The sequence below is a fragment of the Quercus robur genome, chromosome 11 (genome assembly GCF_932294415.1).
Source record: "Quercus robur chromosome 11, dhQueRobu3.1, whole genome shotgun sequence".
NCBI lineage: Eukaryota > Viridiplantae > Streptophyta > Magnoliopsida > Fagales > Fagaceae > Quercus > Quercus robur.
Window position 1 is genome coordinate 3,766,491 of NC_065544.1, and position 17,179 is coordinate 3,783,669.

A 17,179-nucleotide genomic window follows, 5' to 3' on the forward strand; every position below is an offset into this window, starting at 1 on the left:
TATGTTACTGAACCTGTTTATGATCAATCTATGAAAGAAGCAGATGTTATTGTTGAGGAAGAAAATGATTTATCATTAGGAACAAAGGCCTTGCAAGTTCCAAAGCAAGAAATGGAGGAAGACAAACAACATAAAGGTAAATTTTTCCAGCTAATTTCTGCATTGAAGGAATAATTTGTGACTTGTTGATTGAGAAAGGTAGTTATGAGAATATGGAGTCACAAGAGATTTTGAACAAGCAAGAATTGAAACATCAACATAAATTGTCATGCTTAAATAAAGGAGATGAAACCAGAGTTTCAAGAGGTTGTTATTCCATTCTTTGTGATGAAGTAGACATACAATCATGTAACTACAATATGCAAGCTATGTGGATAACAGTTATGTGGTTAATAATGATGTGGATAATAGTGATGTATATTATATATACAAGTTATGTGGTTAATATTCGTACAAATACACAAGTTATGCGGTTAATAGTGATGTAATATATATATATATATATATATATAATTAGATAGTGATGAAATTCAATCACATACTTTAAAGAATCTTTAATTATATTTAGTTTAATTTTATAAGAACATAGTAATTGTCACAGATGATCTCCTTAAATCACATGAATAATTTGATAAGATGATTGCATAAAAATAAATTTCTAAAACTTCGATTTTCAAGTCGAAGTTGGCTTATTAATAGGAAGTTATTGTGACTTATCACACTTGCGAGTCTAGGAATTTTGGATTCAAGTAGTGGCAAGCTCTAGTATTGCATGAGTGTTCTCACATCATTCTTGATTAGGGTATATGAAAGGGTCAAGGGCAGTGATCACACCTACAAGCCCCTTTATCTCTCAAGTTAAAAAAAAAAAAAAAAAAAAAACCAAGTTATCAAAATTTATCTTGCAAACAAAGACACATTTGTTAGAAATATTTGTGTGTGTGAGTGAGTGAATATCAAACTCTAACAGGTTTCAATTATTCAACACATTTACCACGAAACAAATAAATTGTTAGGTTTCAATTCAACACATTTACCACGAAACAAATAAATGTGCTAATCATTTCGATTATATTGGAGTTTGGACTTACTTGTCCATGGTTTTGTACTTTTTGTATTTTTGGGAAATCAAAAACAAGTTGTACATCTACTTTCGTATAATATGCATATTTTGGATTATATTTTTTTAATAAATATATGCTTATTATTAAAAAAATTATATATATATATATATATAAGGATTTTATTTGTGATCCATTTAAAGCATAGTGTTTAAAGGTAAAATTTTCCAATTGTCCTTTTCAGCTTGTTGAAGAGAATTCAATAAAATAAAAAAACGATGCCAAATGTGACATGAAATCCGCTGTAGCACATTGGCAATTCTTGATAAGTAAGAATCCAGGTTCAAATCCTGGCAGCGGAAAACTTTTTTCCTTTTTTTAGTGGATTTATTGAGCAAATAATTAAATAGATAATAATTCTCATAATTAAAAGAACTGGTAATAAAACACACTGAAAATGCTAACTTTCAGTGATTTTTTTTTTTTTTTTAAATGTTGTTTGTTTTGAAATGCTAACTGCTTAGAAATCCCAATTTTAGTAGCCCACTTAAAAAATTTTTATTAAAAAGAAAAATCTGTTGCATAAATAAAAGACCTTGCTTATAAAACACAACGAAAATGCTAATTTTTCTTTTTATTTTCCTTTTTTAGTGGGTTTATTGGGCCCGCTTAAATGAAAAATAATTAAATAAATAATAATCTGCATAATTAAAAGAACTGGTAATAAAACACACTGGCAGGAAAACTCTTTTTCTTTTTATTATTATTTTTTTAGTGGGTCTCTAAGTGGTCTCTTGTGCAGAAACTTGTTCTGGAAGTATGTTCAATGGAAAAGGCTAAGAGCATCAAGATATATATTGCCAAGCTTGCTTCAATGTGGAGCTCTTTACAGAAAAAGTCTAGGACAACAAAATTTTTACACAACTTTTTTTTCACAATTGTGACATGAGAGAGTGAGATTGGTAAAGAAAAAATAGTAAGTTTATGTGTAATGATTAACCACTTACAATCTGCTACATCAAAATTATGACAAAAAAAATTGTGAAATAATTTATAATTCTAGAACTACTCATTTTAAAATAAATGTTATACCATGTAACCATTCTATGAGAATAAAACAAATTTGAATAAAATCCAACGAATACAATTTCACAAGCAATCAAGAATATGAAAAGAATAATTATGCTAATAAGTTAGAAAAGTAATTTATATTTGTTAATAAACAAACAATATTACAATAGCTAAAAATTAAATATAGCATATAAAAATGTAATATTATTTTATTACATAGCATAATTTGGATAATTTAGTATTTATTCTAACACAGAGCATAATTTTTTATAGTGCTCAATTTAGATCTTAAACTATGAGACTTTACTAATTTTTGTTTATAATCTTTTGTGGTGAATAAAGTACTCTTAATAGTTGTATTAGAAGTACTACTATTTATTTAGAAAAAAAACAAAGATTTGTCAAATGAAAATAATCAGATGGGTGACAAATTTTAAATTTTGCAATTTTACTTTAATTGTTATTATTATTTTATAACAATGCATATATAGAAATTTAATTCTTAGATTTTGCTAATAATTGTTTATTTGATAATATGTTTTGGGTGGATGAAATTACAATTTTTGCAAAGAAAATAACCTTAATAAATTATCAATAACAAATTGTTTTTCCTAATTAATCCAATTAATCATTATTAAGTTTATTAATTTTCTTAGTTATGTTTATCAGTATTTAGATTGTAGGCTAAAAAAATAAGGTTTGAGAAAGTTTGTTTAAAAGTAAAAGAATAATTTCCAAATTTTATATTCTTCTTAATGATTTACAAATGTTATAAATAACTTTTATTAAAAAAAAATGAATATTTTCATTAACTTGCCTTTTAAATTTCTAAGAAAAATTGTATAATTTTCATTTTGGTACGACAAAATTTATATTTATAATTTATGATTGTTCTTATATAACATTTATAATTTTTTCTATAATAAATAAAAATATGATTATGAAATACATTATTCTTTATTAAATTAGTTTAAATTGTAAAAACATTAATAAAACCACCATAAAAATGATTATCTCGTGCAACACGCGGGTTTATGGTTAGTTTAAATAAAATCCAACAAAAATAATTTCACATGCAATCAAGAATATGAAAAGAATAATTATGCTAATAAGTTAGAAAAATAATTTATATTTGCTAATTTAAACAAAAAATATTACAATAGCTAAAAATTAATAATTGAAGTGTATTCCTCAAATATTATAATCCATAATGATTTAATGAATATTATAAATTGGTAAAAATAAAAATTTCTTTAAAAAAAAGTTATAGCATATACGCCCCTCGCACACAGGACATTGGCTAATCGAATTTAAAAGTTATAACACTAATAAACTCTTTGTTCAACTCACCTATCTTAAGCAATGTCCAAGTGAGGTCAAGGGCTTTATAGCTAAATTGGTACCTATTCATGTACAAAATGCTCGAGGGTCTAAGGGAAAAAAGGTTTGAGTTACAAGATTAACAGCATATTATAATTATCTCTTAAAAAAAAAAAAAAAAAAAAAGTAAGGCCAAGAAAATATATACTTATCAAAATAAGTTCTACCTCTATTGGTTCCTAAATGACCTTCATGAAAACTTTGAGCCAGCCTATTCACAATTTTGCATTTGTTCCCCGCTAAGTTCACTTGACTTAGTATTTGTTTGGGAACAATTTATCTAACTTATTGTTGAAATCTTTTTGATGAAAGTATGCTAAAATATACTTGTACCTTAAAAAAAATTGAAAAATGAGAAAAAGCAGGAAAAAAATGAAATTTTAAAAAGTTTACATAAAAATTAAAAACTTGAAGCTGATGCCATTTAAATGGATCACAAATAAAATTAAAGCATAGTGTTGTAGAGCATTCAATAAAAGAAAAGGCGATGATGAATATGACATAAAATCCGTTGTAGCAAATTGGCAACTCTTGGTAAATGATAATCAGAGAATCCGGGTTCAAATCCTGGCAGGCTGCCAGTAGCAAATCTTGGTAAATGAACCTATTTCTTCTTTAACTTACCGGATTCCACTACTAACCATAGCATCAACTAATATGAAATTAGTCCCTTTTTAACTGCTTCCCAAAGCACCAAACAGTCTTCTCACAGATATGGGTATGGTGAGAAAAGATTTTGGTAATCTACCTCTCAAGGATGTAACATTGGAGAGGGTGGGAGTAGAGGAATTTGAAGAGTCTCTATGTGAAGATTGGAAATGAGTCAATCATGTTTTTCTCTAATGTTTTTCTCTCAAAATTCCCTCTGGAAACTCTCTACATTTTGTGAGTATAAGGGGTATTTATACCTGTGTGTGTTTGGAATGCGAAGAGTCAGTTTTTCCAAAACAGAGCTGGTTGGCGGCTTGGCCTCGCGACTTGACTGAGCCGCAAGTTCCAGCCGTGAGGTAACTAAACGGCCAGTCTATACTTTTTGTCCTGTAATGCTCCAGCTGGCATGACACTTCAACTTCTAGCATGCTTGGCACATGTGCAACTTCTAGTGGCTTGCAAGTCGCGAGCCACCCACAAGATCCAGTCGCGAGTCCCTGTTTCTTTGCACAATCTTGAGCATTTCTTCATACTCTCTCACACACTACCCTTACATGATTCTCACCTAAATATAGGGTTACTAATTGCTAAAATACAAGCAAATTTGGCACAAAATAAAGCCAACAAGATGGTTGATAAAATTCAACCTTACAGCAACAACCAACAAAACTTTAAAATTAGGAAAAAAAAGACAAAGAAGTTCAACAATCTTCAATGATGCCCTTGTTGGATTAAGCTGCAGCTAGCAATATACCTATTTAGAATTTAAAATTAAATCAAACAAAGGTATATGACAAACGATAATGCAATAATCAGCAAAACTAAGATTAATAAAAAAAAAAAAAATACAATGAATTACAAGTAATCAAGAGAAAAATAGGAATTAATTTGGATTCATTAACTTACAGAGTATTTGAACCCATTCTCCAATTCCATTTAGATTCCTGCTAATCACTGATCTCCTCACCCCATTCAAAATACTCTTCACTATTAGAGTTACAATGGGACACATCAATAGGGCTTCCTTCTCCACTAGGTCCAGCCCAATTGTAATTGTCACAAATTTTCTTTGCTTTTTTAACATCCAAGTCCTCATAAGGAATGATGCTGGTGTTGCTACTCTGAGCCATAGTTCAGTTGAGATCTTCTATGTCTTTCTTGTATACCATTCAGAACCCACATTTCTTCACCTCCATGCCTAAATCATTAGTTTCAATTTTAATGCCAATCTGACTCAATTCATTTGCTTCACATTCGTTCAGTAATTTTATGTCCTCCTCCTCGTAGTATTGAGGAAGCAAATAACATAGATAAATATGATCTGATAATAAACCCAAAAAATGGTAATAACCACTATATATTGGCAGCGGAAAATCTTATATATATATATATATATATATATATTTTAGTGGGTTTATTGGGCCCGCTTAAATTAAAAATAATTAAATAAATAATAATCCGGATAATTAAAAGAACCGGTAATAAAACACACCGAAAATGCTAAACTTTCAGTGATTAAAAAAAAAAAAAAAATGTTGTTTTGTTTTGTTCTATTGGGCCCGCTCTGCTTAGAAATCCCAATTTTAGTGGCCCACTTAAAATTTTATTTTATTTTATTTTTGAAAGGAAAACCTGTTGCATAAATAAAAGACCTTGCTTATAAAACACAATTAAAATGCATGATTAAAAAAAACACAATTAAAATGCTAACTTTTATTTTTATTTTCTTTTTTTAAGTGGGTTTATTGGACCCGCTTAAATTAAAAATAATTAAATAAATAATAATCTGCATAATTAAAAGAACTGGTAATAAAACACACTGGCAGTGGAAACTATTTTTCTTTTTATTATAATTTTTTTAGTGGGTTTATTAGGCCGCTTAAATTAAAAATAATTAAATAAATAATAATCCCGACTCTATGCAACCTCGGCAAATGACCCACTTGCCTTCAATAGTCCTAGAACATGTGTAATCTTGCTGTATGGTGATTTCCTTTGATTTGGCTATGTGGTTTCAATCTCACAAACATTTAAACTGGGATTGACATAAGTGGGCTAATATATACAATGAGTATTTGATCGACACTAGGCATGCATGGATCTTTTATGATGTTTGGCTATTTCATGGGATGTAAAACAAAGGCTCTAGATAAAAAACACGACTCTGCCAAACAACAAAAGAAAAGAGAGGTCTTTTGGACCTACAAGGACTCTCAAAAATTTTTCACGTCTTCTCACAGCAACAATGTGGGAGACTATGATTGGTGAAGAAAAAATAGTGAGTTCATATTTAAATGATGGTTAACTATTCACAATCTATTATATCAGAATTATGACAAAAAAATTGTAAAATAATTTTGTAATTTTAGAACTACTCATTTTAAAATGAATGTTATACCATGTGACCATTCTACGAGAATAAAACAAATTTAAAGAAAATCCAACAAAAACAATTTCACTCATAATCAAGAATAGGAAAAGAATAATTATGCTAATAAGTTAGAAAAGTAATTTATATTTGCTAATTGACACAAACAATATTACAATAGCTAAATTTTTACATTTTTCCTTTTTCTAATCTATATATTACTAAAAGCTGAAGCGTAGCATTTAATATTGCTATGCTCACATTGAGCCACATCAACAGTCACGTCATCATTTTTTGTTTCCAATTTTTGTTGTATATATAAATATATATATTTAAACATTTTCTCATTTAAGGTGACTTAAAAACTCCATTATTTAAAAATTAAAATATCTTTTAACCATTATTTTTATTATTAATTTTTCAAAACTCTCCCTCCCTTTTTATCTCTTCATCTCCCCACTACTTTCTACCTAAATATCATTATTTCTCTACCTTTTTGTCTTCCTTTATTTTAACTCTTCTTATTCTCAACATCTTACTATAAATTTGACATTTTCCTTTTCATTCTATGCATAGTTTTCTCACACAAAAAATGTTACTTCTCTCTCTCTCTCTCAAATTTTTTTTTTCATTTTTTGTTTGATTTTTTTTTTCATTGCATCAATTCTTTGGGTTGATGAATTTTTATGTTAATTAGAATTCTACTTTGGGTTGATGCAATTTATTTTTGTGTTTTAAGTTGTTATCTTTTATATTCTCTTTGATTAAATATTATCCTACTACATTATGCATATAGTATATAATAATATAATGGTATTATATTACATAGAATGACTTGGATAATTTGATGTTTATTGCTATATAGTTTATTTTTACTCTTTTTTCCTCTCATCTTATTTTATTCAACATTTAAATCCAGTTATATCCTCCATACTGTTAAATTATGCGGCACAAATCAAGAAAATGGCTAGACACAAACCTGTCTTCCTTTACCATACGTTGGAGGAATCAATATATTTGTGTGATAAAGGGTCATATAATTTATAATTTAGATAGCACCCTTTGAATGTGACTAGGCCTATAGATTGAGCATTTTGTAGACTTAAAAAGGCTATTGAGAATTAACTTTTTGAATTAAGTCTAAAAAAATATGAACTACTATATATCATTTAGATAAAAACTTTTATCATAGATACTGTGGGCCAGAAAATTCATGGCCCAGGCCCGCTCTATATATCAAGGCCCAGGACCTGATCTGAGGAGACCTATTGTCAAGGATAAGCTTAACGCGCGGATAGGATAAGTGAAAAGACTGCCCCTACTGTAGTGGAGAACTCTGTGCCTGACAAGCCCCTATTCTTGACCAAGCAATTCAACATTTACGTCTACTCCCAACCACTTGAGGTATGGGCTGATAGGACAAGTCCTCTGCCCCGAAGGTAAAGCTTACACGTGGACCCTAAAGAGAGGGAAAAATACGAGTATAAAAGGAAACGAAAGCCAAGAGACAAGGGGGGGATGAAGGGGAAGAACTCGATGCTCCTCGGAATAAGTCCGAGGAGTCCAACCCTTCAGGCTACATCGTTGTATGGCCCGGACGTTCAGGCCGAACCACCTTCTACATGAGCCCCCTCCCTAAAGTCAGGACCGGACCGTTGCCCAGCGATCCAGAGCAAGCCTTTTAAGCCCACTCTCTACAAATCATATTGTGAGGGATCTTTCATGTGCGAGCCCAATGTTATTCTTGGGCCGTTAAATAATCGTGTCCCTACAGATACATTAATATTTTTTTTTGCCACCTATTTAAATCATGCAAACTTAATAATTTTATATTATGTGTTAGCATCATCTCTGCTTTTGCTTCTTCTTCTTCTTTTTCTTCTTCTTCTTCTTCTCAAAAATATTATGTATCATCTTTAAAGGATGCCAACAATATTGATCTTATGGGAAAAGTTACATAAAATATTGAGAAAAAAATGTTTTATATTACAATTTACTAAAAATGTTTTACACATTCATCTATTTTAATTTAGAATTTTTTTCAAAAAAAAATTAATTTAGATATTTATAAGTAAACAATGAATGATTCATGAATAATAAAAAAAAATATATATCTATTCATATTTATCTTATGCGGTTGTAACTTTACATACACTTTTGCATTTGTATATTCATCTACTTTAATTTAGATGTTTATAACTTAATAATGAAATCTATAAACAAGGTAATTAAAACAATCATATTTCTACAATTCAAAAAGTCACAATTTCTTTTTTCAAAAAAATGACTTTTACATTTCCTTGGAATTATTTTTAAATTTTTTTTATAAAACCTTTGGCATACCACTAACCTAACCACTTCATACGTTAAAAAATTTTAAGGCTCATTATTACTTCTGTTAATATATTATGGATATCTTAATTGATTGAGACTAAACTAGAGAAATGTCTTTCATATTGCCTTGAAAATTCAAAAGAAGAAAAAAGAAAAAAACCTTTGACATACCACTAACCTAACTACATCTATAACTATTTAAGCCATCCATGATATCTATTTCTTATAAAATTTACAACTAGCAAGGGAACATACAAAGTAATAAAGAATAAATGAAGGAAGAAAAAAAGAAATGAAATCAAACGTCAATTAATAACTATTATTTGGAAAATAAAAAGGTGGTAAAGAGTAGTAAGAAATAAAATAGAAATGGCTATACAGAGGACATTAAAAACTTTATAGTGCAATAAAATCAACAATTAAATATAATAATACAAAATTTAAACTTAAAACTAATCAAACTCTAACTAGGGAAATTATATATATATATCATAATCTTCATACACCATGACTTAAAAAAATTTATTGAATAATTCTACCTCTCATTTAATGTCTATTTTATACAAATCATCAACCAATAAATATATGATAATCGTAAAAAATGTTATAGACAAGATTATGAAAAATATGATAAAACTATTTTTTTTTTTTTTTTTTAAAACTCTTTATAAAGTCTAGGGACTAAAATAGTATTTTATCTAAAAAATTATCACGCGCAACACGCAGGTATGCAACTAGTGACATTAATAATTGAAGTGTATTCCTCAAATATTATAATACATAATGACTTAATGAATATTATAAATTGGTAAAAAAAAAATTCTTTAAAAAAAAAATATATATATATATATATATAGCATATATACCCATCGTGCACAGGACATTGGCTAATCAAATTTAAAAGTTATAACACTAATAAAGAAGCCTTGGATCCCCTTGCCTTCAAATTTTCAGACTCTAATTGTTCTTTGTGCTATAAACTCTCTGTTCAACTCGCCTATCTTAAGCAATGTCCAAGTGAGGTCAAGGACTATATAGCTAAATTGGTACCTCTTTATACAAACAGTGCTTGAGGGTTTAAGGGGAAAAGTGTTCGAATTACGAGATTAGTAGCATATTGTAATTATCTCCCGAAAAAAAAGATGCGAGGCCAAAATAATATATACTTATCAAAATAAGTTCTACCTCTATTGGTTCTTAAATGACCTCCATGAAAACTTTAAGCCCGCCCATACACAATTTTGCATTTGTTCCCTACTAAGCTCACTTGACTTAGTGTTCGTTTGAGAACAACTTATCTAGCTTATTGCTAAAATCTTTTTGATAAAAGTGTGCTAAAATACTTGTACCTTGAAAAAATTGAAAAAGTGAGAAAAAGCGGGAAAAAAAATGAGGTTTTAAAAAGTTATACATAAAAGTTAAAAGCTTAAAATTAATGCAAAACTCACTCTTAATCAAACCCAAAGCTTCTTGACATGCACGTTTGCACAACCTTCAGTTCCAAATCAAAAGCTCAGTCTTGCCCACTCTTTCTGCTCCACCATGACAACAGGTGCTACGTACTCATCTTTCTCATCCACTATTTTTATAAGTTTTATGAAATTGAAAATATAATATATTTTGTATTCAATAACAATACATAATAATGATTAATTTGAACATATCCAAGAAATTTTTTTTTTTTTAAAATGTACTCCTTCATTCTATGGAACACATGTAACTTGTTACATTAAGTTTAAATTATCATATAAGTTTAGAATTTTAGATTTTTTTTTCTTTCCAAATATAAGTATAATATCTATACTATTGAAACTCGAATTTTATGATAATCTTTTAAATATACATATCATTTTTATTGTTTTTTTAGGGCCTATATCTCTAATTTTTAATGTCAATTTTGCTTGTATTTTTAGTCCAAAACTAAAGAGGTTGGCCCAAGTAGAATTAAATTTCATACTTTTTTACCCAAAAATTAAGGAGAAAAAAAATGAATTTTTGTGCCCGAAACTGAAAAAATGAATCTTTGGTCCAAAAATGACTAAATTAGACTAAATAGACCAATGTAGACCGAAATGGACCAAATCAGATTGAAGTGGACAGAAAGAGCTGATGTGGATGTGGACTGAAATGCTAGTTGATGTGGCTCTAAATGAGCATAGTAACAATAAATGTTATGCTTTACCTTTTAGATATTACTAGTCGTGGACCTGCGCAAATTATTTTTTAAGGTGGTCTCATTATTATTATTATTATTTTGTAATTTGAACTAATTTAATGAAAAGTAATGCATTTCTTTGCCAAAAAAAAAGGTGCATTTCATAATCATATTTATCACAAGATAATTTTTTATTATTGTAGAATTGTTTTATTTAAAATTTGAAAACTTAATTCTATCATAGCTGATTGACTAATTTTTACATCTCTAAGTCAATTAAACACATTTTCCATGCTACATGTAAACCTTCTTTCCCATAAGGGTTGAAATAATGCAGGTAATATTTTTTTCTATAGAAGTTAAAAAAAATTAAAATTCACCTTGTCTTGACGTTTTCTAAAAATTAAATTTGGCGATTTTCTTTCAATAATTGTGAAAATTCTAAGCAATAATTCAGAAGGTAATTCATGTTACATGTTCAAGCTTTGATTGTGTAATTTTATGATTGATTTGGGTTGTAATTTATAAGTTGAATATGGTGGTGTATTTTTTTTTTTGTTTTTTTTAGAGAGTTTCAACCTATGGCATCCACTCCTAATAATAACTTGGTAGTATATATCTATAATGGTCTAACTCTGTAGTTTATGTAATTAAATATAGTGTTGTGTGTGATTTATAGAGTAGCGATGGTTGTGTTTCAACATATACTTTTTTTTTCAAAAAAACCTTTAAATGTTTTTTTAACGTGAATCTTTACATATACCTTAATAAGTAAACTCTATACATTTTATTTTCTTAGATGCATAAAAAAAGACATTTATTCCATAATAATAGTGGCTAATTAGTTTTTTCATGATCTCATTTATAACGTTTCTTACTATTATCATATTTTACAGGCTGGTGATTTTCATAATAGAGGCATTAAATGAGATTTAAATTCTTAGAACCTTTCATTAGGTTTTAAAAGTCGTGGTGTGTGAAGAGTATAAGCATTTAAGGATTTTTTTAATGTTTTATTATTTATAAATATTGTTAAATGAAATGTCAAAAAAAGGATTTCAAAAATTTTCATCTTTATTTCTTATATATTTCTATTATTACTGAAGAACGTCTTCCTTTTAGTTTTGATAATAAATATGATTTTCTAGATTAGAGTTTGATTAGTTTCAAGTTTAAATTTTGTACGATGGTAATTAATTGTTGATTATATGATTTAATTAAGTGAATTTAATGATTTATTTATAAGCCTTAGCTGAAAGCAAGAGTGTACCACTAAAATGCAAAGTATGACTAGCAATTGTGTTGTTATGCGAATCAAATGATGAAGGAATACAAATACTATTATTAATTCTAAACCAACCAAATGGAAAACAATTGCTGCAAAACTATTGACAAATCCTTCGACATACAGTTTTTGGAACAAACACATTTCGCATCCCAAAAAACCAAGCATGCAAGAAAAATGGAGTGAGTCATTGGGATTGTGAATACCCTTACCCGTATGGAAATGAAGAAGTACATGTAACATGCAAAATGTGCTCAATTGACTTGGAAATGTACAAATTAGCCAACCGAGTTTAGTAGAAATTATGTTTCCAAAAAACATAATACAATAAAATTTCCTTATCCGATTTATAATACTAATCTCTATCTTTAAAGGAATAGATCTTTTTTTATTATTAATATTTTTTTTAAAAGACTTACAACAACTTAATTACAGTCTTCTAAAGTTTTCACCTAGCATGACACTAACTTCAAATTTATAAAATCATTTCTATCTAATTTCAAGTTAATTAAATTTTACTAACTCCGAAAGACGGTTGATCAGCTCTGGACTGATTACAAGGCCAAGTATAGTTGTATCCTTTCCAGATCTAATTCCAAGACAATACCTTCTATCATCATGAATCCTACAATATATTGTTTATACATATATAATGTAGCTTAAGTAGTAATACATTAAAAAATATTTCAAATAATAACACAATTATAAATAAATAAATAAATAATTACCAAGGATTAATCTAAATAATCTAAATCCTTGGTATGGGTTTGGGTTCTTCCATTTTGTTTTTAATTTTTAGTTTATATTTGGGTACATACACAGGCAAAAAAAAAAAAAAAAAAAAAAGGAAACTGTGGGTCCAATTTTCGAGATTGAAAAAATGTTATATGCTCCAATTTGCAAATCTTGCAAGCATTATATTGCAAAAAAGATAGTTTCTCATCCAAATGGCAAATACTGCAAGTATTATAAAGACACTAATAAATATAGGAGAATTCTTAGGGACAAATGGTGGGATTTAAAACATCAGAGGTCAAACACGGTCTCAAGAATGAGAGCACAACTTCATCCAGGAAAGATACCAATGCAAGAAGTTGAACGATGGATCCAAGATGTAGATATGATGAATGATGAAATAGAAGCCCTTGAACGTGAAGTTGGAGAAGGGGTGTTTTTCACGTGCATGCATAGGAAAACTTGCTTTTAAGAAGATATGAGAGGTGGAAGAATTTTACCAAATGGGTGCTTTCACTGATAGTTTGGTCATTGATCCATACCTAAGCAATGGAGAAAAAATGTCAGAACCAACATTGATTGGGGAAAGCACAGCTGAAAGAGTAAAGGAAGAAATTTGGGCATGCGTGTTGGACGATGATGTTAGAAAGATTGGCCTTTATGGAATGGGAGGTATAGGTAAATCGACTGTCATGAAGCACATCAATAATCGTCTATTGAAGGAGAAAAACAAATTTGACAGTGTCATTTGGGTCATTGTATCAAAGTCTTTAAATGTTATCCAACTACAACATGATATTGCACACAAGTTAGATTTAAATCTCACAAAAATTGAGGATGTAGGAGCAAGGGCTGCCAAGTTAATGGCAAAATTGGAAGATAATGATAGATATGTGCTAATCTTAGATGATATGTGGGAAATATTTGCTCTTGAGGAAGTAGGAATTCCAGAGCCTATGGATGCAAATTAGTATTGACAACTCATCTTCTTAACGTTTGTCGAGGAATGAGTTGTAAGGATATCAAAATGGAGCTTCTTTCAAAGGAGGAGGTACGAAAGTTGTTTTTGGATAAAATAGAGCGTGATGTTTTTAATATTCCAAATTTAAAACTAATGGCAGAAGAGCTTCTTGAAAGATGTGCCCAATTGCCTCTTGCAATTGTTACAATAGTTGCAAGTTTCAAACCTTTAATAGAAGATTTTGAGTGGAGAGATGCATTGAGAGAGTTGAGGGAATCAGTAGTAAGGACCAACAATTCAGAGAAGCAGGTACTTCAGATGCTTAAATTTAGTTATGTACGATTGAAAGATGAGAAACTAAAACAGTGTCTCTTGCATTGTGCACTATTCCCTAAAGACTTTAAGATTGGCAAACAAGAGTTGATAGAACATTTGATTGATGAGGGAATTATCGAAAGAATGAAGAGTAGGCAAGCAGAGTTTGATAGGGGCTATTCAATATTGAGGATACTTGAAAATGCTTGCTTATTGGAAGGTGGAAATGATTCTTATGTGGGAATGTTTGTGAAGATGGATGATTTGGTAAGAGACATGGGTCTTGACGTTGCAAGTCCTCAATTTATGGTAGAAGGTTGCTTAGGATTGGACAATTTTTCAGATGAAGGAAAATGGAGAAAGGATCTTGTAAAAGCTTCTTTGATGTACAAGGACATATTAACAATCCCTCCTAATGTATCACCAAGGTATCCTAACCTTTCAACCTTGTTGCTGCAGGGTAATCGGTCATTAAGAATGAACATACTAGTGGATGGTTTCAGGAGGGATTGTTAATATGTCCACATCATTAAAATCGCATCCTTAATATAGGATCTTGTCTATTCAAAATGGCCATTCGTTTTAAAGAGACAACAATTTCCAATTTTAGTGTGCTTTGCAATGACTATAAATAAAAGCCAGGGACAATCATTACAACATGTTGGAGTGTATTTGCCAAAACTTGTTTTTAGTCATGGGTAATTGTACGTTGCAATGTCTAGAGTTACAAGTAGAAATGGATTAAAATTCCTCATCATTAACGATGAGACTGAAAACAAGACTAAAACAAAAAATATTGTGTATAAAGAAGTTTTTACCAATCTTTGACTCAAGACACCAACTAATAGAGGTAACATAATTTTATATATTATTTATTTTTCAGATTATCTCCTCCAAATTGATTTAGCCACTTCATATATGCTTACTATTTTGTTAAATTTCATGTCTATAAGATAATCGAATACAAGCTAATTACTATTTTCTATCTTCAACAGCTAATTACTTTTTGGTGTCTTTGTTATACTGCTTTGTTTTGTTTTATTCTATAAAGTATCTAAATGAAAGTTTGAATTTTTTTTATAAACTTTCAAATTTATTAATCTATACAGGTAGGGATCCAAGATGATGCAATATTCTCTCCTTAATTAGCTTTGTATCGACAAATACAAAGAAAATTGGAAAGTCAAGATCAAAATATCAAGGATGTGGAATGTAATCAACTCAAAAAATAATGATATTATTAGTTTAGATATGATTTTAATCGATGAGCAGGTTTGTTTTTCTTCTATAGCTTTTAATATTGTTCAATCATTATATAAACCATGAACTCTATCTATATAAAATTGATGCACTTTACTTGCAGAATAATGCAATACATGCAATCATTCGAAATAATATTGCCAAAAAGTTCAAGCCTCTTCTGCAAGAAGGAAAATTGTATGAACTCTTATTTTCAAGTGGTTGATGGCAATGCATTGTATAGACCAGTAGGCAATGACTTCAAGATCATGTTCACATTGAAAACTAGCATTAAGGAAATAAAGGAGACTGATGTTGATATACTGCATCATAAATTTGAATTTGTTGACTACAATAAAATACATGAACGCGTTAATAAACATGTCTAGCTATCAGGTATCTCTATATATATTATGTGTTATATTAAATTTTTTAATAATTATGCATTATATTATTGTTATATATGAAAATAATTACATACACATCTTTGTAATGCCTAGATATCGTTGCAAATGTGATTGGTGTTGGACCGATTGAGCAACCTTGCATCAAAGGATCAAATGTCTCGAAGAGAAGCATAAATGTCATGACTATAGAGTATGTCTTTTTTTTTTAAAAAAAAAATTATTATTTTCAATACATGTGTTTTTTATTTTTTTTTATTTTTTTGATAAGCCAATACATGCACTTATATTATATGAACTTACACTATAACTTTGGAAAATTTGAACAGAGGAAATGAAATAAAGCTTACACTTTGGGGATCAGTTGCAAATCAAGTTGAGGAGAGCTTCTTTACTGAAAATCCAGGCTCTTTTATCATAATAGCTACATATTTGACTGTCAAGACTTTTAAAGGCAAGTCCATTTTTCTTTATTTTGGCTAAATTATTATGTAAGCATCCAATTAAGAAGTTGAATAACTGGCTGGAAACTCAAATTTAGTTTGTTATTTTCTATTTGATTATTGAATGCCCTGTAGATTTTAGAATTTTGATTTTGGTTGGAAATTTTTATTATTATTTGTGAATTTGAAAATTTTGGAGTGGGAGCTGGTATGGGGCCTAGAACATAATCCTATTGTGGAAGAGATGATGAACATCAAACTTTGTATGGGTTAGCATGGATGCCTCACTTAATTTAATTTTTACCATAAAGATAATTCAGGAATAGGAAAAAATTAAAAGATTACCTCCATGTCTTTAACTGTAGCATCATTTGCAATGATTGATGATTCATTATTATTATTATTATTATAAATTTAGTGTTTCTATAGCATGTGTTTTGTATTCTCTTTTTCTATTGATGCATTGTAACGTTTTATGGGACTACTTTATAAGAAATTTTTTTATTCTATTTTTTTTAATTAAGTGTTTCTAAATTGATATTTTTTTTGTATTTCATTTTTCCATTGATGCATTGTAACATTTCATGGGAAGACTTTATAAGAACAATTTTTATTTATTGAATTTAAAAAAAATATTATATGTTTAATTTTTTTTTTTAAAAAGACAGAATATAAATAATTATGATATGGAGGATGTTGCTAAAGTTAAATATTGAATAAAATAAGATGAGAAGAAAAATAGCAAAAATGAAATGTAACACTAAAATAAAATAATAG

The 17,179-nt window shown here is 28.9% G+C and overlaps 1 protein-coding gene across 1 annotated transcript; it reads left to right on the plus strand.

Moving 5' to 3' along the window:
* The first annotated feature begins 13,543 nt into the window (after positions 1-13,543).
* Positions 13,544-14,011, plus strand: LOC126707181 (probable disease resistance protein At1g61300). Its single transcript, XM_050406776.1, has one exon. It carries the CDS (start codon positions 13,544-13,546, stop codon positions 14,009-14,011), a length of 468 nt encoding a protein of 155 aa, XP_050262733.1.
* The last annotated feature ends 3,168 nt before the right edge of the window (positions 14,012-17,179 follow it).

What these genes read in the sequence shown, in the direction of transcription:
- LOC126707181 (XM_050406776.1), top strand. Translation starts at nt 13,544, where the DNA reads ATGGGTGCTTTCACTGATAGTTTGGTCATTGATCCATACCTAAGCAAT.